The sequence below is a fragment of the Leptonotus elevatus genome, chromosome 1 (genome assembly GCF_054856555.1).
Source record: "Leptonotus elevatus isolate MCC_2025b chromosome 1, RoL_Lele_1.0, whole genome shotgun sequence".
Lineage (NCBI taxonomy): Eukaryota > Metazoa > Chordata > Actinopteri > Syngnathiformes > Syngnathidae > Leptonotus > Leptonotus elevatus.
The window spans coordinates 19,669,509-19,691,228 of record NC_141239.1 but is presented as its reverse complement, the minus strand read 5'-3'; the positions used below and the strand labels follow the sequence as shown (position 1 = coordinate 19,691,228).

General features: G+C 40.1%; 1 protein-coding gene across 2 annotated transcripts in view; it reads right to left on the bottom strand.

The window, feature by feature from the left end:
- The window catches only part of dspa (desmoplakin a), a 31,704-nt gene that overhangs the window by 3,856 nt on the left and 6,128 nt on the right, over positions 1-21,720 (bottom strand). The window contains exons 2-23 of one of the 2 annotated variants that reach the window (XM_086081530.1): positions 17,598-17,682; positions 17,329-17,447; positions 16,975-17,221; positions 13,931-14,056; positions 12,785-12,844; positions 12,539-12,706; positions 12,371-12,475; positions 12,191-12,286; positions 11,958-12,083; positions 11,166-11,324; positions 9,581-9,735; positions 7,850-7,976; positions 7,584-7,770; positions 7,308-7,498; positions 5,729-5,910; positions 5,512-5,650; positions 4,456-4,649; positions 4,202-4,364; positions 4,037-4,120; positions 3,821-3,928; positions 2,776-2,874; positions 893-2,707 (exon numbers count right to left, since the gene is read on the bottom strand). In XM_086081530.1, coding sequence (XP_085937656.1) covers positions 893-2,707; positions 2,776-2,874; positions 3,821-3,928; positions 4,037-4,120; positions 4,202-4,364; positions 4,456-4,649; positions 5,512-5,650; positions 5,729-5,910; positions 7,308-7,498; positions 7,584-7,770; positions 7,850-7,976; positions 9,581-9,735; positions 11,166-11,324; positions 11,958-12,083; positions 12,191-12,286; positions 12,371-12,475; positions 12,539-12,706; positions 12,785-12,844; positions 13,931-14,056; positions 16,975-17,221; positions 17,329-17,447; positions 17,598-17,682 — 4,735 coding nt within the window. The remainder of the gene's footprint in view (positions 1-892; positions 2,708-2,775; positions 2,875-3,820; positions 3,929-4,036; positions 4,121-4,201; positions 4,365-4,455; positions 4,650-5,511; positions 5,651-5,728; positions 5,911-7,307; positions 7,499-7,583; positions 7,771-7,849; positions 7,977-9,580; positions 9,736-11,165; positions 11,325-11,957; positions 12,084-12,190; positions 12,287-12,370; positions 12,476-12,538; positions 12,707-12,784; positions 12,845-13,930; positions 14,057-16,974; positions 17,222-17,328; positions 17,448-17,597; positions 17,683-21,720) is intronic. The other variant, XM_086081538.1, reaches the window with a different exon arrangement.

Genomic DNA, 21,720 nt, shown 5'->3' with positions numbered 1-21,720 from the left:
ACGATTAAGAAAATCAGAGCTAATAACTTGGATGACTGAACATCACTTTTTATCGATTCAAACTATCGGCGCTATCGGACTTCCATCATTCCATTACAATGCAACAACCTCAAGGCGCTTCGCCCCCTAAGTGTAGCCAGCTAACTGCACTTCAGTGAGGAGTACACCCATATAGTGGGGGATTAATGTTCAGTCTTTGTTTTCCAAAGTAAAAGCTAAGTTTGCAAATGTGTTATTTTGATTAAACACAGAAGATAATCAGTCTTTCATGAAGGACTATAGAAATCAGTGAGCAATTACTGTTGATATGCTGAAATCAGAGGATTTGGGAAATTTAAATAAATAAATAAAATGGCTCCAAATGATACCTCAATGATTAATTGATTAATTACAGCTCTATTCAGAAGTTATAGACTGTGCACCAAGCGGAAGTAAAACTCTTCACTTCCTGTATGCCATTTTTATATTTATTACATTACGTTTTTGTTTGTTATTATTTCATGACCGTTAGCTACTATATAAATAGTTCATAAAACCTCACTTTTCCATCACCGTTAATTCTATTTCAATTTTTCCTAACAAAATGAACAAACTGCCGTAATGGGACTATGGTTGGAGTCCACTGTAATGTATCCATGCATGTACAATTAGTATACAGTGATAATATGAGTTACATTCTGTGGTTGGTTATAGTTAAAAGCACATGCAGATCTGAATAGCAGCGGAAATTTCTTACAAAACTCCCTAAATACACCATCTTGTGTTTGGTAATGTTACATAAATGTTTGGTGTTCAGTCTTAAGACTCCGTAATTGTTCATGCAAAAGCAGAAAATTAGGAGGGGAAAAAGGGGAATTATGCAGAGGCGATCCTTCAGTGCAATCAAAAATACCTCAAAGGACTGCTTTTGGAATTTGTCTATTTCGACCATAAGCTTTTCTCTCTCCTTGGTCAGGTCGTTGATGAGAACCTGGAGCTCCGCTGTCCTCTTGTTGCTACTCTGAAGTTGGACATGCAAGGCTGAAATCTGAGATGCATTCTCCCCATCCATGGAGTCCCTGCTAATCCTCAGATGATCCCTCTCCTGCCTAATGGCCCTCAGCTCCTCGTCCAGCCTCGTTTTCTCCTTTGACAAGTTCTGAGCCAGAGTCTTCAGACGTTCTATTTCAACGGTGCATTCGTTGAGGTGGCGGGTTTTGTCCTCGATGGTTTTGTACAGACTTTCATTTCGCTGGTTGAACTCTACAATCTGGAGTTGATCAAGGTGGAACTTCTGTTTCAGTGCCTTCTGCTCGGCGGTCAAAGCAGCCAATTCGTCTTTGGTGAGTTTGTGCTCCCTGATGCTCTTATCCCGAGCCTCCTTAAGAGCTCTGAGATCCTGCCCGAGCTTCTTTTCAGAGTTTGAAGCCTCCAGATGAATGGACTTGAGGCTTGTGATGGTGGTGGTGTACTCTTTGCATGTTTGGGTCACCCTCTCCAGCTCCGACTCCAGCCTCTTCCTGCGTGTGAACTCTTCTTGGGTTGCCTTCTTTTGCTTCTCCACCTCAGCTCCCATGGCCTCCAGAGAGGATTGGAGATCCCGGATGCGGCTCTGCAGCCTCACGCCGCTCTGTTCCGCCTTGTTCCGGTCACTGGTCTGCTTCTCCAGCTCCACTCGGGTGATGCGGATGTCCTTCTCAGACAATTTAAGCTTGTCAATCATCTCCATACAGGAGGCGTTCCTCGCCTTGAGTTCTGCCTCAGATTGTCTCAGGAGATTGAGTTCCAATTCCAAGGCCCTCCTCTTCTTGCCTTCTTCTTCTGCATCACGCGTAAGCATGCTGATCTGACGGCCCTTTTCCTGAATATTTTTGGCAGCCTCCTTTAGTTTGAGCTCATCTTCATCTCTCTGCTGTGTGACCTTCCTGATATGCACTTCCAGCTCGCTCCTCATCCTAGTCTCTTGGGTCAGTGACGTCCTCTGCTGGTTTGTCTCCAACTCCGCTCTGTTTTTTTGCTCTTCGGCGTGAGCGATGGAGAGTTTGAGTCTACGGAGCTCATCTTCAAGATCTCGCTTCTCTCCGGTGAGCTTCTCGTAGTCCCGCCTAAGCTCGGCCGAGTCCTCTTCCTGCTGCTGCGAGGTTTTCAGGACGGTGGTCTTGGTGACGTGGATCTGGGTCTCGTACGTTTGCTTAAGTTGACTGATCTCCTGGGTGCACTGTGTTCTTACCTTTGAAATATCTGACTCGGCATTGCGGCGACGTGCCGCCTCCTCCTCCAGCAGTATCTTCAGCCTCTCAAGTTCACGTTCCTTGTCCTTGACATTCTTTTCCAAGTCAATCTTGAGCCAGTTAAGCTCATCCAGCTCTTTCTGTCTGCGGCGGACAGCCGCCTCATACTCTTCTTGTTGGCTGGTGTAGCGCTCTTCCGCCAGCCTTTTTTTCCTCTTTTCTTCTTCCAGTTGATACTTAATGCGGTTGAGTTGGTCGGTCAGCTCTTGGATCTGACCCTGGGTACTGTCCAGGCTCTCCTTGGCGGCAGTTACTTGAACGGATGTGGTTCTCTTCACTTCCTCCATAGAAATGAGCTGGTCTTTTGATTGGCTGAGCTCAAGCTTGAGGCGGGCAAAGGCATCTTCCAAAGACTTATTTTTCCCGCCACAATCCCCCAGCTGTTCCTTGAGGCGCCTAAGTTCCTCCTCCAGCAGCTCAATCTTGGTGTTCCTAATCTGAAGATGGAAAACTATTTTAGATTTCGATTTGGTAGTTTACATTACAAAATATTAGTGAAAGTTACCTTCAGCTCTTCCATGTTCTTCAGTAACTCCCCAAGAAACTTGTAGTAGTCACCTGAACGAGTAAGGAGCTCGATGTAGTGGGACTGGATGTCAGACACCTGATGGGAGGTAGAATTCCAGAATTAAATTTCCAGTAGTAATAAACGAGATACCCATTTTGAGGTTGTGGGCATTTAATGAAAACACAGGGTTACAGGGTGTCCTTGGTTTATGACACACCGTACAGTATAATTATTGTACCCTACCACAGGAATAAAGTTGTATTCACGGTAAATATTTTGTTGGCGTTGGGCCAAAATCTTGTATCTCCGAAATTGTCACTTTTCAGGAGACCCCAAAAAGGGCATATTTGTTCAACCATTAACACTGTGTCATCAAAAGAAAGCAAGACAGTTTCAACACTTTAGATTGATCAATAATTCGTAAAAATGACACCCACAAATGTGGACTGACCAAAAGTATAGATTTTTGAAAAAATATGAATTTTGCCAAATTTTGACTTAGGTTTTGGCTTGACGCTAGCGATTTGTATGAATAATTATGAAACAAAAAATTAGGGATTGGTATCGATTCAAGCTATCTGCCGCCCTCTTGTGACTGTTTAAATAAATTAGAAGAATAGAAAATTTCATGCAATTTTAAGGAATTTTTTTTATATTGGGATATATATGCATTTCTTTAATATTTACCTTTATTTATCTGTCCCTTTTGGGGGGGGGGGCTTTTTACAAGTGCTATTGGTATCAGTGACTACTCAAGAGTTGAGTACTCGTGCTGTTATTGATCTGGAAAAAATGGGGGGGGGACTGAACATCCCTACTAAAAATCAAAATAAATACAGTAATAAAACAAATTCAAATTTAAAATCTATATCATATGATGTTAAAGAAAAATAAATAAATGGTGAAAATTTTTGTTGTTGTGTTAAACTTTGTGTTATCTTTCTAAAGGGAGATTTATGATACAAATATTGTACGGACTCTCATTAGCTGATTCAAGTGTACTTAATGAAGCGACCAGTGAGTAAAAAAACATTATTCATACCTCCTGTCTAACAACAGTAGCCGGGGATTTCAGCATGGTTCTCTTGATCGGAATATTGAGGAGCGTTTCCAGGCCGGAACTGTAGGATGCCAGCTGCAGCTCGTAGTCCTGAAAACACAATACACAGTCAAAAGAGAGTGGGGGATTCTTTATTTTGTAGCACAGTCTACAAATATGTTTTTGTTATTAAGCGCACACACTTGAAGCCCGACTAACCTTAATGGAGGCAGCACAGGTGTCTGCATCTTTCTGGACATCCTCTACCTTCTCCTTCTTGCTTTTAACCTCACCGTGAAGTATCTGTATGTAGGGGTCGTCAATTAAATGAAACGTTTTCATTTTTGGTATATGCAAAACAAGGAAGCAAGGGAGGAAACTTGCCTTCTGCTGGTTGAGGTAGTCCATGACCATCTGGATGTTCGTGAGTTGAACATTCTGAAGGACGCCCTGGCGCTTCCTGGCATTGTTTATCCAGTGGTCTATGGAAGTGCTGTTCTGCTGGTAATTCTTCAGTTGCTTCTCATGCTTCTCCAGATCCCACAATCTGAAAGAGGAAAGCGTGGGAGGAGGAAGGATGAAGAGATGTGTTTGAGTGAAGTTACAAGAAGCACAACAGGAATAAAAGGTGAACTAACCGGGTGTCAATTTGGGTTTGGATGCGGCGCCAGCGGTCAGACAGTTGACCCACCAGCTCTGCGTATTTGGACAAGTCCACGTCGCACCTGTGGAAGGACTCTGAGACTTGACCGTTCCACTGAACTGCTTTGGCCAACTCGGACTCCATCGCGGTCAACAGGTCTTTTTTGAGGTCCAGCTCAATCTTCATTTGCTTTAAGAGAGAATGCGGGGTGTCTATAAGTGCGTTTGCATTACCCACAGTTTTGCGCAAAAGCAAGCTGGTAATGGAAACACATGATTTTTGAAAAAAAGCCTTTTTACGCTTTCATGATGTGGTTTTTGAGACAAAGTATTTCACAAAAGTGTCATGGAAACACTTGTTGCGCATTCCCTGTAGTCATGTGACCCCCGCCCGGTCACGTAGGAAAAGAAGTAGGAAGTGCGGGGCTACTCGCTTTCGTGTCGGAACTGCCTCCGGAGGGGATAACTAGTCTTTTTAAGCACAAAGCGATTCCGTTATGGAGCCAATATGCCGCCGTTCAACGCACGTCTCATATCGTTGCAAGAGAAATGGCCGACATACGGCGCACGTCGTTGTTGAAATCCATCCGTCCGCACCATAACACGACTTATAAGCACGCGCACACACACCAACACCAAATGACCGAACCCGCCCGCTGAAGGGGAGGGAGAGGTTTTTAAAGTAATATTAACAACCCCGGGCATCAGAACTGCGAGATCCCGCGAGACGGGACATTACGAGAATTGCGGCTCAGAAGCGAAACGCTCTTCAATGGAAACACCGGCAAGTCGAAATTGTACTTTATCGAAATAGTACAATATCGCTTTTATTTTTGCGAAAAATTGTAATGGAAACGCAGCTTATATGATCGTTGAGCAATATCCACTTTATGACAGCATTATTCCGCTTAATACAACAATGGCATAGAAAGAGGAGTTCATAACGTTCAGTTCGGAAAAGGAGCCCTTCAAAAATAACAAGTAATGAACATTTTGATTGTTAATTTCCCCCCATATTCACTGAAGGAAAGGAAGTCAAAATGTGTAAAAACCTTCAGAGTGCTCTGGTAGTTGTCCAGCTCTCGCGGGTCCAGTGAGGTGGTATCTTTTTCCGTCAGGCGGGCCTCATGGACTTTGACAACGTCTTCAACCTGGAGAAGATTCTCCAGCAAAGACTTCAGCGCTGACAGTCTGTTGGCAATCATCGATTTAAGTGACTCGATTGTACGTTACTTTTTGTTCGATTTCTTTTCCAAAAGGAATGCACACCTTTGGATATAAGCTGAGTAGAGACCCTGCAGACCCCCCAGTTTCTGGCTGATGATTTCCAACTCTGAGCGGAGGAATTTGGCTTGCTCCGAGTCGGGAGGAATCCCTTCCAGCTGTTTTAGAATCTTCTCTCTTAGGTGCAGGTACTCGTCGTGAATGTAGTCCAGATCTTGGTGCACAACCTAGACATCAAATAGTACGACACGTTAACTCCAGCATTGTCATTTTCTGTGGCTTTTATCATAAAGGTCTCAGAAGGGTGCCCAGACTTTTTTGCCACAAACTTCCGCGATTGACCTTTTTTTTTTTTGGAGGGAGGGGGGAAAATGGTCTGCTTGGGGATCGATCCCACGCCCGCCGGTTTGAGAACGTTTTTTTTAATGGCATGCAATGTTATGTGATCTACCTTCAGAGGTGGGTAGTAATTAGTTACATTTACTCAAGTAACTTTTTGAAGAAAAAAAATACTTCTAAGAGTAGTTTAACCACACAATACTTTTTACTTTTACTTGAGTAGATGTGTGAAGAAGTAACGCTACTCTTACTCCGCCATATTGGGCTACACGGGAGTCGTTACCCGCTGCCCCATTCCTAAATTAGATTTACCGTATTTTCACGTAAGCGCTCCGCTTAACTGACTGTGTGGGACACTCGTGATGTGACGTTCACGAACGAATCGAGTCTTTTGAACGGCTCTTCAATGTGACGATGGGAACCGGGTCTTTATAGTGACTCGTTCATTTTAAGTTTTTGTCTATCTGTTGACATTGTTTTTAAAAAAATAAATCAGACTTCATGCTCAAGCAGTTACTCAGTACTTGAGTATTCTTTTCAGCGAATACTTTTTTACTTGTACTTGAGGAATATTATTTTGAAGTAAAGCCACTCTTAATTGAGTAAAATTTTTGGCTACTCTACCCACCTCTGTCTACCTTTGCGATTGACTGGTCGATCAGGACGGACGTATTGAACACCCCTGCCGAGAATCGATCACTAGGCAATCATGTGACATATAGACAAAAAAGCACTCACTTTGACAACTGTGGACAATTTAGAATCTAGAGCCTGTAGATGCCACAAGACAAAGCAAAACACTGCTTTTGCCTGAATGAAAGGACTCAATTCACTGATATTCTACAAGATGGTGGCAAATCACTAATTTTGTCTAGATGACACTCAACTCAATTGGACATAGGTCCTTGGCGCCACGATGCCACAAGATGGCGGCAAAGCAACACTTATAGCTTTTCAGGCAATAACAGAATAGTCTCTCAAAAAAATTAGCAAATAGGTGAATTTGCAAATATCCAAAAGTGAATGAGGTGGTTTGCTGCATATATAATTGCAATTATGGTAAAAAAAAATAAAAATAAAATAAATAAGTTGGGCATTTTGGGGAAAAATCCACACAATCTCGAGGAGAACATGCAAACTCCATAGAGGAAGTCCAGAGCCGAAATTCAAACCATGACCTCAATACTGTGAGGCAGAAATGCTAACCACTCGTCTACCGTGCTGCACTAGCATCTTCAACTCCTCGTCATCTTGAAATTCAACTACAAATGAACGAGTACCATACCTGCAGTTTTTCAATGTGCACCAAGCACTCCTGCAGGCCGTTTTCCCCCGGGCAAACGTGCAGATGGCCGGTGAGTCCGGATTCGGCCAGCTCCAGCCTCCGTCGGAGCTCTTGCAGACTGTTGAGCAGTGTGATGCTAAGGGCCTGGATTTTGGGAGGCGCAGGTTTGCTTTCCTGTTTGGCATCCTCCTCTTCAAATGCAAAAAGAGAAGAATTCAAACACCTGATAGTTTCGCGTAAAGCACTCGATCGTTTATGTTGAACCAGACAACTCACTGTAGCCAGTCATCTGGATAACCAGCGTATCGTAATGAGTCTGGGCTTTGTCAAAATGGCTCTGGATGTTGATTTTATCCTCCTCCCCGAAAAGGTCACAACCTTGACTGGTGCGAAGGAACTCTTGGTAGTGTGTCTCCAGTCTCTTGATGATGCTGCGGTACTCCTCGGGGCGCATTTTAGATATCTGCCATGCAAACGACGACACAGGAGGTGAGCAAAATCGGGCTAATTATTTAAGTGGACTCAATATTGTAATACATTACCATGGAGAACGTGAGAGAGTTGATGTAGTTGATGTCTTTGAGGCAGTACTGCCATGAGATGAGGCTCTTGATGTTAATGTACAGCTGACTCCAGATGGCTAGGATGGCCTCGTAATACTGCTCATTCCTGGAGAAAAACAATGTTTGAAACATAAGAGCACACACGGCAACGACGATTCCAAACATGCACCTGTTAGGTTTGTCGGATCATTTTAGTACTTCACAAAAGTAGACACGCAAAACACTTAACTAAATGAAATTAAAGCTCCCTGTGATGGACTGGCAAGCAGCCAAGTGTGTACCCCACTTCTCAAAGTCAACCAAAAGTCAGCCGTCTTTGGCTGCAGATCACTCGTAAGTGGTGTAGAAAATTGATTTAAATCAAATTGCAATATGTGTGTGTGTGTTTTGTTTTGTTGTCTTGAATAAAATCACAGAATTTTTATGAATTGTGGCTAGAGGGGTTAAAAAAGTCTGTGAAAAAAAAGTTGCAAAGTTACCAAACCCAAAAACGTCCATAGGTGTCCACCACAAAATGGCGTGTGTGACAAGTGAATGTTATGTATGCTATAATTTGAAGACACATGGGAACTGTTTCAAATTGTATTAATATGCATAATATGTCTCCTTAAACTCATTTGCTCCCAAAAAACATATAAATATGTTCTATTTTAAATGTTTTAAGTGACCCAAAGACGTATTTATACGTTTTTATGTTGTTGTTTTTAATGCTGGAGCATACAGAAGGCTTTGATGCAGCCTCTCAACCGCAAAGAACGTTTGAAGAAATTGTAGTTATTACACAAACGGCCAGCAGGTGGCAGCAGAGCAAAAGTGATCAACCAGGGCCATGTTGGCCATGTTTTATTCACATTTCTAAATAGATTTGTGAATAATGATCAAATTTAGCTATATTCTAATGCTAATTTCTTAATTTTTTTATTTTTCCTGATGAAAGAAGAGACTCTAATCCAGTAGTGGGCAAACTCGGTCCTCGAGGGCCGGCGTCCTGCAGGTATTGGATGTTTCCCTGCTCCAACGCAGCTGATTCCAATCAACAGGATCGTTATCAGGCTTATGCAGAGCTTGCTAATGAGCTGATCATGTATCAGCTGTGTTGGAGAAGGGAAACATCTAAAACCTGCAGGACTACGGCCCTCGAGGACCGAGTGTGCCCACCCCTGCTCTAATCTTTCTTTTTGTAGGTTCTATGTTTTGTATAGCAATAGAACACAATATTTCACTTTCCTTTCTTTTGTTTGGTCCTTTGTCGGGTCTCCTGACGACAGTGTTCGGTTTAGGTGAACGGTATGGGATTTTTTTAATAGGTTTTTGGTGAACTAATGAATACACACACACTCACACGCACGCACGCACCCACATACAAAATAATAAAATTGAAAAAAGAGCAATGATGATGACATGTCAAATCGGTGAAATTACCGAATGAACAATACTGAGCTCTTAGAGAGAAAAAGAAAAAAAAGAAATGAAAGGGGGAAAAAAAAAAAAGAACACAATATTCTGTCAAAATCCAGTAAAACAGCCGGGAGTGAAGGGGATTGCTTCAGTGAAAATGGCTGGGAATGAATGAGTTAAGAGTGTAGACCCAAAAAACACTTGTACATTGTTTGGATAGCAAATACTGTATGTTTCAATGTGTATTAGTGAGATTATCTGAAGTACAATAATATAATATATAATGCAAGTGGACTCCTCAATTGCTCTTACTTTTTGGCGAGGCCGATGCTGAGGGGGTTTGGCGGTGGGATCAGCAGACACACGGAGGGAATCAACATGTCCAGACCTCCTGGTCCAGTCACGAGCCACTTGCTGCGCTGCGTGTTATCTTTCAGTATGCCCTCATTTCCTTTGAGGATCCCTTTCTACCAAAAAAAAACACATAAAAAAAGAGGAAAAAAACATTCAAAACAATCCGTATTGAGTCATACCTCAAATTAAAGGTCTTGACAAGAGCTTTCCAGATTGCCATTTAGTCTTTCATTATACTGTCAAATAGTTGCGTAATGACTGAAAAACTACTCAATATTTGCTGATTGTGTGTACCGTCTTATAGTAAGGCGGTCAGTGTCTGTTTTTGAACAGCCACTTAACCTTCCTGTTAGGTTGTTTTCTCAGGAACAGCATAATGTTACTGGGTCAATTTGACCCAGGCTATATGTTTGTTATGTATGTCCAGGGAAGTACCCTGAAAATGATTTATAGCTGAATTATATTATGAATTATAGCTCATGGTTAACAGTTTTTAATGAAAAGATGTCCAAATGAAACATTTTAATTCTTTGTTGATAAAAAGTTTCATTGCGAAAAAACACAAATTTTAAAATGGGTCAACTTGACCTGGGCTATGTTTAATGTTCCAAAAGCATTCCAATAAACATCTAACATTAAACTGAAAAAATGTCAAAAATAAACCTTTTCATTGTTGATTAAAACATTTTTTTTAAGTTACATTGCGAAAAACTACACATTTTTAAATGGGTCAATTTGACCAGGGCTATGTTTAATGTTCCAAAAGCATTCCGATAAACATATAACATTTAACTGAAAATAAACATATATAAACAATATAGTCAAAAATAAACCTTTTAATTGTTGATTAAAAAAAAAATGTTTAAGTTACAATGCGAAAAACTTCAAACATTTAACATTTAATTGAAAATATGTCAAAGTGAACAATTTTAAATTAAGAAGTTTCATAACAAAAAACTCATTTGTAGTTTTTCATTAGATTTGATTAATTTGATCCAGGCTATGTTTAATGTTCCAACATTAAACATAGCCTGGTAATTAACATTACAGGCATTCCAATAAATATTTAACATTTTAATTGAAAATGACATAGTAAACAATTTCAATTGTCTGCAGGTGAGATGTTTCTTAGCAAAAAAAAAAAGAAAAGATTATTAAAATACGGGTCAATTTGGCCCGGAATGTTTAACATTCCAAAACCAAGACAATAAACATTGTTATAGTTTATTATTAAGTGACGACCGTTTTCATTGCACATACAGTCAGTCGAAATCAACCGTTTCTTATATTCTGTTGATGTGAACGTTTGGTCAGTTTGACCCGGTATATGCTCAATGTTCCGAAAGCATCCAAAGAAAAATTGTTACAGCTCTTTAATGTTTTCTTTGCGAATATCTCTAAACGTTTTTTTATTGTCTGTTGGTGCCAAGTTTGATAGCAAAAAAAAAAAGCTGACGTTTGTTCTTTAGCTTGAAAGTTGGTCATTTTGACCCACAGGAGGGCTAAGTTACCAAATCCAGTTAATTGCCCCTTAAGGACCCACCTGGTCCTGCTTGAAGTCACACAATGCCTGGACCATGATGGGGTTGTTAGTTGCTGTCGGTTCCTCTGGGTTGCGGGGCTTCAGCCTCACAATCGTCTTGGACTTGTTGACCAGGCTTTGAACCTGTCTCTTATTCTCCATGATACGCTCCTTCTCTTTCTGTAGACGGTGAAAAGTGTGTTCAGTTAATTAACTCATTCACTGCCATTGACGGCTATAGATGTAAAAAATTAATTTGAACTATTTCCATTGACGGCTATAGACGTCAAAAATTCATACGAACTAGTTTCACATTTTTTCCCACTTTTTTTTAAACAAGAATAAAACCTAGAAAAAAAATATTGTATATTTAGAACAGATATAAAATTTGTGAGTTAACTCGTGAAGTCATGTGATTGATTACAATTGAAACATTTTATCGCCTGATGCGTCAGACGATTAACATTTTTAATTGTAATTAATTGCATGACTTCAATAGTCACTCACGATTAATCACAAATTGTATATCTGTTCTAAATGTACAATAAAAAAATTCTAGGTTTTCATGCTCTTGTTTTTTGAAATTTTGAAACTAATCGAAATAGTTCAAATGAATTTTTGACGTCTATAGCCGTCAATGGCAGTGAGTGAGTTAAAAAAAAAAAAAAAGAGAGAGGAAATGAGCCAACTGAAAAGACGTTTACAACTACTACTGCTCTCTATCTCGTGGTTGGAGACCCCTGCCGCACACAACTGGCCAAAGTAGAAAAGTAGATTTTCAAAATAAAATTGGAATTTTAGCATTATCGGTACCTCCAGCTGTTTCAGAAGCTCCACAAGATTTTCCATTGGGGTGTTCTTGTTGGCCGTGAACTTGGTCTGGATGTTGTCGCGGTCCTTTTTCAGCTTTGCGTAGGTCTCATTCGCCTCTTTGAAAAACTAAATAGGAGATTGAAAAAAAAAAAAAAAAAAACACACTCAGTATTGTCCATATACGATTTAACCGAATCAGACGCTATTTCAAGGCAGGACTAATGAACGCTTACCTGGCTGTAGGCTGCATTCTCCTTCAAATGAATGTGAATGCACTTGGTGATCTGGAGAAGCCAACTCCACTGGGTCTGTAAGGTGTCCATGTAGGCCTGAGGGCATACACAAACACATTATCCTGTTTACTACGCCTCCTCACATATTAGCGACAATAGCTGTAAACCTGCAAAACTCACTTCAATCTTATCCGACGCCGGATGGTTGTTGTTCAGGAGGCCGTCGGCTTTCACCTTGAGCTTGTTCAGATCTTTCTCCTTCTCCTCCAGATCTTTCATCAGCCTCTGTGTGACGAAGATGAAGGTGAAAAATCGAAATGGTTCAAGTAAGTAAGAGTGTGAGCTTACAGAGTAGCTCTCTTGCTTCTTGGGGATGTACTGCTCGATGTTTTTGTCACCCCAGTCGAAGACCAGCTCCTCCTCCTCCTTCTCGTTCACCCACATGATCGCACGGGAGATTTCCTCAATGATGCTTTGCAGCTCACGCAGCTGATTTACTCGGTTGTGTGACATTTTCTGTTGCACATTCAAATTTTATTTAAAAAAAAAAATCCCTATTGTTTTTGCTTTAAAAAAATATATTTTTTCACCTACCTGCAAACTGTCCCAATCTTGTTCCATGATGTAAAGGTTGGGCTTGTCACCATTCAAGCCCTAAAGACAAGTCCTCTTTTTATTGCCTTTTTATTTTGACACATGACCTCAGTTAAAAGGGGAAGTCAACCCCCCAAACATTTCTTGACAATAATATGTTCTATGCACCTTCACTAGCCTAAATGTGGTATTCTGGTTAATATTCCTTTAGTGGAATATGACTTAAGCAGCTAAATCCAGCCGTTTTTATCAATATCAGAAGGCGGCCATTTTGCCACTTGCTGTCGACTGAAAATGACATCAAAGTTGCTGAGGTCTCAGGTAACAACCAATCTCAGCTCATCTTCAGAAAACCGGTGAGCTGCGATTGGTCGTTGCCTGACCCCTCAGCAACTGTGATGTTAAAATGGCCGCCCCCTGAGATGGATAAAAATGGCTGAATTTTGCTTCACAACTCATATTCCACAAATGTAATATTAACTCATTCACTGCCATTGGCGGCTATAAAGGTAAAAAATTCATTTGAACTATTCCTATTAGTTACATTTGTTTCTACTTTTGTTAACAATTGTATGAAACCTAGATTTTTTTTATTGTACATTTAGAACAGATATGAAATTTGTGATTAATCGCGAGTTAACTAGTGAAGTCATGCGATTAATTACAATTAAAAACTTTAATCGCCTGACGCCCTGAATTTTTAGTAATCTTTTCTTCTTTCTTTTTTTATTCATTCACTGCCATTGACGGCTATAAACGTCAAAAATTCATTTTAACAATTTCTATTAGTTCAAAATTTTTCCCCACTTTTGTTAACAAGAGTATGAAAACCTAGATTTTTTTTTGTACATTTAGAACAGACGTAAAATTTGTGATTAATCGTGACTTAACTAGCGAAGTCATGCGATTAATTACAATTCAAAAATGTAATCGCCTCTTGCTTTTAATTTTTAATAATCTTTTTAAAAATGAATTTATGGCAGTAAATGAGTCAATTAGAATGCCATGTTATGTAGAACATATTATTATTATTATTATTATTATATATTATTTTACTATTAAGGTTGACTTCCCCTTTAAGAACAGCTTGAAAAGACACAGGCACAAAAGGTGACAGTTAGGGTGAAGGAGAGCGAGGTTACGTACCAGTTCGTTCCGAGCACGGTCTACTTCCTGGCTCCTTTGAATAGTGCTGTGGAATTTGTTGTGGCTCATGATTTGTTTCTCGATGGTTGCCGAGTCGTCCCCCCATGGAGCCGTCTGAATCATGCGCTGCAAGTATAAGAATAAAACGAAGTTTGTGTATACTTTAGATATTTATAATTACTTGTAATACACTTTCATTGACAGTGCCAATGTACATAATGAATTTCTCCAAACTAGCATTCTTCTCTTTGACCTCTAGATGGCAGTCTGTGCCCATCTAATGTGCAGTTATAATCAGGAAACTATTCCAACTATGCCCCTCTTTGTTCAGCTCTGGTCTTTTGATAAGAACAACCTCTGCCTGTCCCTGCACTTTACTCCCAATTTTTTTCACTCTCTCTTCTCTTTCGAGCCTTTGTTCACACGCCACTCCCTTCTTCCATGCTTACTGGGCCGAAGCCACACAAGACGGCCTCTTTCAGCAGCAGCACTAAAAGCTGTAGTAGAAAGCAGTCAGATGGGATCAGGTGTTATGTTAGTGTCAGCAAACAACATTTTAGGGGTGAGGTTTTTGACAACAGAGTTTAGAGATGTCATGAGGGCGTTTTCCCATAAGCATGTGGACCTGCCTCGTCCTTACAGCATCTAACTGATAGGTGTCAAATTTCACAGGTATTTACTGTTCTTTCTTGGCCTCCCTCTCGCGTACGCGTAGCTTCGCTCCCCCCGAACTGAGCCGCCATATTCCCCTTCCCACGTCAATGTTTCACTATAGGCCTCATTCACCGGTGGATCAGGTTTTGGCAGTGAGTCAAGATGGTTTCAGTTACCATCAGGTCAGAGGGAGTGAGAGGGAGAGTGCGCACCCTCCTCCTCCATCCACCTCCTAGGCTTGTGCATGCAATTATCCACGCAGCTTGAGCAACCTCAACACGGCAGCGTCGAACGTGTTGCAACAACGCCGTGTTAAGAACAAACAACAATGTTCATGATGTGGTGTTTAGTTGACAATAACCCTATATAGTTTGTGGTCTATGTATTTGTTTTTGTTTTAAAGGTTAAATAAAATAATAATAATAATAATACAAATATACAACGGCGTATTAGGGCCACGTATAAATATATATTTTTTTAGGGCAAGGGCAATATTCAGAGAAAAAAAGTTTTTTTCTCGCAAATTCGCGACTTTATAAAGTGGCAAATTTGCGACTTTATATAGTGGCAGGTTTGCGAGAAAAAAACCCTCAAAAACTTACGAGAAATACACGTAGCGTACTCGACTGTTTGCGCCAATACTTCTCGGTCGGGTTTCCAAATAAGGAGATAGTAGCCTAATTGCTTTAGCAGATATTAACCATATCATGTTAAGCATTCGCTCTTTGAAGCGTTGCGTACGGCCACTGGCCATCGACAAAGACGCCTCGCTTAGCGAAGGTCCACACCCGGACGATCAAGCATTTAAGTTCATTTGTTCAAATGTATATTTACTTGTACATTTATTTTTCCTGAATTATTATTTACACGTTCATACATTTTGGTATCTTTTTGTACAAGTATCTAAGTTGATGTGTCAAATCTGCTGCTCTGTGTCAATCACTAGCATTTACCTAAAGTATGCTCGCTTCTGATTGGTTAGTGTTAGTCAGCTGATAGGGGATCACGAAGTGTTGTCGCTCTGGCTGCGGTGAATGACGAGTAAAGTTAAAATTTAAGAATGAATCCGTCTCCATCCTGCCTGTTCATTTTATAAACAGTGTCCCATTAACCACCAACGAATCCTCACATGATTAGACTATAGCTACGCTACGTGTATTTCTCGTAAGTTTCTGAGTTTTTTCTCGCAAATCTGCCACTTCAATAAATTCGCAAATTTGCCACTTTATAAACTCGGAAATTTACGAGTTTTTTTCTCTGAATATTGCCGCCGCCCTCTAAAAAAACAGAATTCAATAATTTCGCAAATTTGCCACTTTATAAACTCGGAAATTTACGAGTTTTTTTCTCTGAATATTGCCGCCGCCCTCTAAAAAAACATATATATTTATACGTGGCCATAATACGCCGTTGTACAAATAAAATAGACGTGATATCCATTTTTAAACGCTACCACAAGCTTGATCTTGCTGTAAAGAGCGAGAAGAATAGTTAAGTACAGACTAACTGGCAGCAGCTGATGTGATTTTTTTAATGTTAATTTCAATTTTTCTTTCGAAAATTGAAATGGAAAATAAGCGAGCATTTTTTTGAGGATTTTATTATTTTTCTTCATATATAATGTGGCATACACTGAGAATCTTGAGAATCTCTATGCCAGATTTCAAAATATTGCTGCACGGAGGAGTTAGCATAACGCAGCTGTAGAACAACTCAACTTCCCATAACTGGCATCATGTTCTTCTTCTATTGTTGAGAATAGTGAATAACAGCGCCTCTACTGGTCATAATTATATATTTCTTCAATACATCATTAATCAGCAATTCCACAGGTGCAGCTCCATAAATTAGAATATCTTAGAAAGTTCCTTTATTTCAGTAGCTCACTTGTATTCATACACAAAAATATGTCTAATATTTTATTGAAAATGATTTTTATGTTTTCTAATGTGTGCGTAATATTCTAATTTCTTGAGATGGTGAAATAGTGAAAATCTGCAAGTAATTAACCCAAAAAAGGTTTCTACTTTCCTATGGATGCCACAGTTGGCAGCAAAGCACTACTTTTGTCTAAATGAAGTTTCTCAACTCACTTTCACGTAGTTCCTTGACACCAGGATGTCACAAGATGGTGCCAAAGCAACGTATGCATTGCTTTGGCCTGAGCACAAAAACAACAAATAGGTTTTCAGCAAAAATTTGCAAATCGGTGAAGCCGCAAATATGTGGCCTAAGACTGCATTATAATTTCTCAATGCTCCCTCCATATGTATCACTCTCATACCCAAACCAATGCTAAACACCTAAAAGTTAAGCATTATATGTACAGTAATACTTCTTTTTCCAAACGTTTGCATTCTAAACATCCCAAAATCAATTTCATATCTTACCTTCTGCTGGCTAATCCAGGCCATGGCATCTTGAAAGAGCCTTCCTCCTTCGGCGGTGCCCAAACTGCCGGATGTGTTTCGTTTGATGGACATGGTGCCCATGGTGCCCATGGTGCCCATGGTGCCCATGGTGCCCATGGTGCCCATGGTACCCATGGTACCCATGGTGGCCATGGTGGCCATTGAACCCATGGTGCCCATTAGTTGCTGTTGGATCCCGCCATACATATGCTCCAACTGGTTTACACTGCAGGGTTTAAAACAAAAGGAATGACATGTTCAATCAGATCAAGATTGTTCAAATTAGTGCATATAGAAGGTAGCCAATTTTTTTTGGGGGGGGGGGGGGCATACCTGGCAAAGACGTCGTTGGGTATGCGCATCTGCTGCAGGTCCATGCCATACGTCCTCAGCAGCTCCATATGGTCAGCCGCCATCATCAGCATCTTCTCGGCTTCCGCGGGTGGACCGCCCTGGCATGACATCAACAATGAATAAATACGAGCTGCGTTCTCTACTACACTCAAAATATTGTCAACAAGTCATGTTAACAATGTTGTGCAGTCAACAAATAACCACCCAACTTCTTTGTGCTTATTTCTAGCAATGGAGGCGCTACTTACGCTCTGCAGAATCATCTTCGCTCTTTGCAGGTACTCATGAATCATGGCTTTCAGCTGCATTACTTTCTCCTGCATGTCCTCCACACTGCAATGCGAGAACGCAATAAATATTCCCATCTTGGCAGGACAACTTTCATTAAAATGGCTTGCGAGACAAATTGCTATGGCTTATACTGAACATTTCATCCAGGTCAACATTTGACAACCTTTATTGGCACAGTTTTACATGCGAAAAAAATCTGATCCATCACCACACAAAACCTTTATAAATAGGTTTATTGTTATCATGAGCTTGTAATTCTGCAGGTCACGATAAGTCACATGCATAGATAAATAAAAATGTATTATTTGTAGTGAATAGGTCATATTTGAGCTAATTCAAATTGAATAATATCCTGTGGCAAACCTAATAATCTCTCACATAATGTGCACTAACTGTAATTTAAGTTCTACTATGAGTGCTTGTCAAGGATGATTCAATATTTCATGTCATGCAAGTTACAGTTGACCCTCCAAAGAAGAATATAATTGTGACAAAAGTTGTTCTCAAACAAACATTTATTTACATGAACACATGCATGCACACACAAATACATTTCCCATAGGAAATGATGTAAAGGTTCAACCCATAAAAAAATAAAATAAAATCATCCATGACAAAAATAGCATGACAGTATTATTAACTATACAAAGGACTTTATGTGTAACATTTTAATATTCATATTCACACAAAACAGAACTTAAACCCTGTATAGTAAAACGACAACTAGAAAAATTCCCGCGGAAATTTTGAATGGGCCTGCTAACTCTTTTCAATGAGCTGAACAGTTTAAACTTTCAACCATTGAAATCGCTCAAGAAATGTGCAAGTTAACCATAATCAACAGTATGTTACTGCCCCTTTAAGAAACATGCACATTCACGCACACACATTTGATTTTAAGTAACATTTCAATGAGCTGAACAGTTTAAAGTTTCAACCATTGAAATCGCTCAAGAAATGTGCAAGTTAACTAAAATCAACAGTATGTTACTGGCCCTTTAAGAAACATGCACATTCACGCACACACATTTGATTCTAAGTAACATTTCAATGAGCTGAACAGTTTAAAATTCAAACCATTGAAATCGGTCAAGAAATGTGGAATCTACCATAATTAACAGTATCTCACTGCCCCTTTACAAAACATGCACATTCACGCACACACATTTGATTTTAAGTTGTGAGGAGACGTCACGCACCAACACTCCATTGATTTGTATAGGATTACGCTCACCTCAAACAAAAGCCTCTCGCGACTTAACGGTTGAAGATGCAGATTCCAGAAATGGCTCGTTAGAACGGCAAGGGTTTGGGGAACGCGAGCATGTTCTCAGTTTTTTAATCGGATGAAAAATGACCAAATGAGAGCAGGTTGAAAACTTATGATTGATCGAAAATGAAGAGGCAAAAACGGCGAAAATTACATTGAAAAGAGATCAAAAATGTGCGACTTCTCCTCGCTTAAAGTGAAAATAAAGGTACTAAATGACACCTTAGCCAAATAAAACTTAGTTCTTCAGAAAGCAGAGGCTTGTGGCTACAAAATGTGCGAATTTGATGTCTAGTGAGCAAAGATTGTGGCCATGGTGACGAGTTGAAGTGAAACTTTTGGAAATATATTTTTTGGTTCCCAGCACTCAGACCTTAATTAGTCACGCTCTAACTGATGCAAGAAAGGCGACTTTCACCCCTTTGCTCACTGTCTTTGAACCCGCACAGGGGGGAGAGCTTTCATTCCTTAAATTTTTTTTTGACACTGAGCTAAAGATGACAAAAATTCCAACAAAATGAGCTAATTTTCATATCGGTCGGTTAACGTATGCGCGCGCAGCGTGTCTTTGAAAAAGGTGCTTGATTGGAGTTGATCTCTTTCGGATTCCCATTCATTCCTATGGGACTTTATTTGGGAGTTTTTTGGGAATAGCGTCGCCATGGTAACTGGGAATTCTTATAAAAATAATAGCGCAGCGAGTCAGATCGAGCCGCATCGTTTGATACCTCTTTTGTCCCGGTGCGATCTACGGTTCGGGCCCTATTTTTGCGGAAAAGTCGCTGGAAGATAATATAAAAACTAGAAAAATTCCCGCGGAAATTTTGAATGGGCCTGCTAACTCTTGCAACTCTTTTCAATGAGCTGAACAGTTTAAAATTTCAACCATTGAAATCGGTCAAGAAATGTAAAAGTTAACCATAATCAAGATCAAATAAAGTATCTTACTGTCCCTTTAAGAAACATGCACATTCACGCACACACATTTGATTTTAACCAACATTTCAATGAGCTGAACAGTTTAAACTTTCAACCATTGAAATGGGTCAAGAAATGTAAAAGTTAACCATAATCAACACTATGTTACTGCCCCTTTAAGAAACATGCACATTCACGCACACACATTTGATTTTAAGTAACATTTCAATGAGCTGAACAGTTTAAAATTTAAACCATTGAAATCGCTCAAGAAATGTAAAAGTTAACCATAATCAACAATATGTTACTGCCCCTTTAAGAAACATGCACATTCACGCACACACATTTGATTTTAACTAACATTTCAATGAGCTGAACAGTTTAAAATTCAAACCATTGAAATCGGTCAAGAAATGTGGAATCTACCATAATTAACAGTATCTCACTGCCCCTTTACAAAACATGCACATTCACGCACACACATTTGATTTTAAGTTGTGAGGAGACGTCACGCACCAACACTCCATTGATTTGTATAGGATTACGCTCACCTCAAACAAAAGCCTCTCGCGACTTAACGGTTGAAGATGCAGATTCCAGAAATGGCTCGTTAGAACGGCAAGGGTTTGGGGAACGCGAGCATGTTCTCAGTTTTTTAATCGGATGAAAAATGACCAAATGAGAGCAGGTTGAAAACTTATGATTGATCGAAAATGAAGAGGCAAAAACGGCGAAAATTACATTGAAAAGAGATCAAAAATGTGCGACTTCTCCTCGCTTAAAGTGAAAATAAAGGTACTAAATGACACCTTAGCCAAATAAAACTTAGTTCTTCAGAAAGCAGAGGCTTGTGGCTACAAAATGTGCGAATTTGATGTCTAGTGAGCAAAGATTGTGGCCATGGTGACGAGTTGAAGTGAAACTTTTGGAAATATATTTTTTGGTTCCCAGCACTCAGACCTTAATTAGTCACGCTCTAACTGATGCAAGAAAGGCGACTTTCACCCCTTTGCTCACTGTCTTTGAACCCGCACAGGGGGGAGAGCTTTCATTCCTTAATTTTTTTTTTGACACTGAGCTAAAGATGACAAAAATTCCAACAAAATGAGCTAAAATTCATATCGGTCGGTTAACGTATGCGCGCGCAGCGTGTCTTGGAAAAAGGTGCTTGATTTGATGTGATCATTTTCGGATTCCCATTCATTCCTATGGGACTTTTTGGGGGACATTTTGGGGAATTGTGTCGCCATGGTAACTGGGAATTCTTATAAAAATAATAGCGCAGCGAGTCAGATCGAGCCGCATCGTTTGATACCTCTTTTGTCCCGGTGCGATCTACGGTTCGGGCCGCATTTTTGCGGAAAAGTCGGTGGAAGATAATATAAAAAAAAAAATAATAAACCCTTTTCTAGGGTGGATAGTAATATGTGCCTGCTTGCTCCGCAAGCAGCAGCTTCGCTGCTGCTTGCTCCGCTTAGCAGGCCCATAATAATAATATTAAACACTTTTCTAGGGTGGATAGTAATATGTGCCTGCTTGCTCCGCAAGCAGCAGCTTCGCTGCTGCTTGCTCCGCTTAGCAGGCCCATAATAATAAACCCTTTTCTAGGGTGGATAGTAATATGTGCCTGCTTGCTCCGCAAGCAGCAGCTTCGCTGCTGCTTGCTCCGCTTAGCAGGCCCATAATAAGAAGAATAATACTAGAAAAATTCCCGCGGAAATTTTGAATGGGCCTGCTAACTCTTTTCAATGAGCTGAACAGTTTAAACTTTCAACCATTGAAATCGCTCAAGAAAATGTGGAAGTTAACCATAATCTACTAAAAGTATTACTGCCCCTTTAAGAAACATGCACATTCACGCACACACATTTGATTTTAACTAACATTTCAAT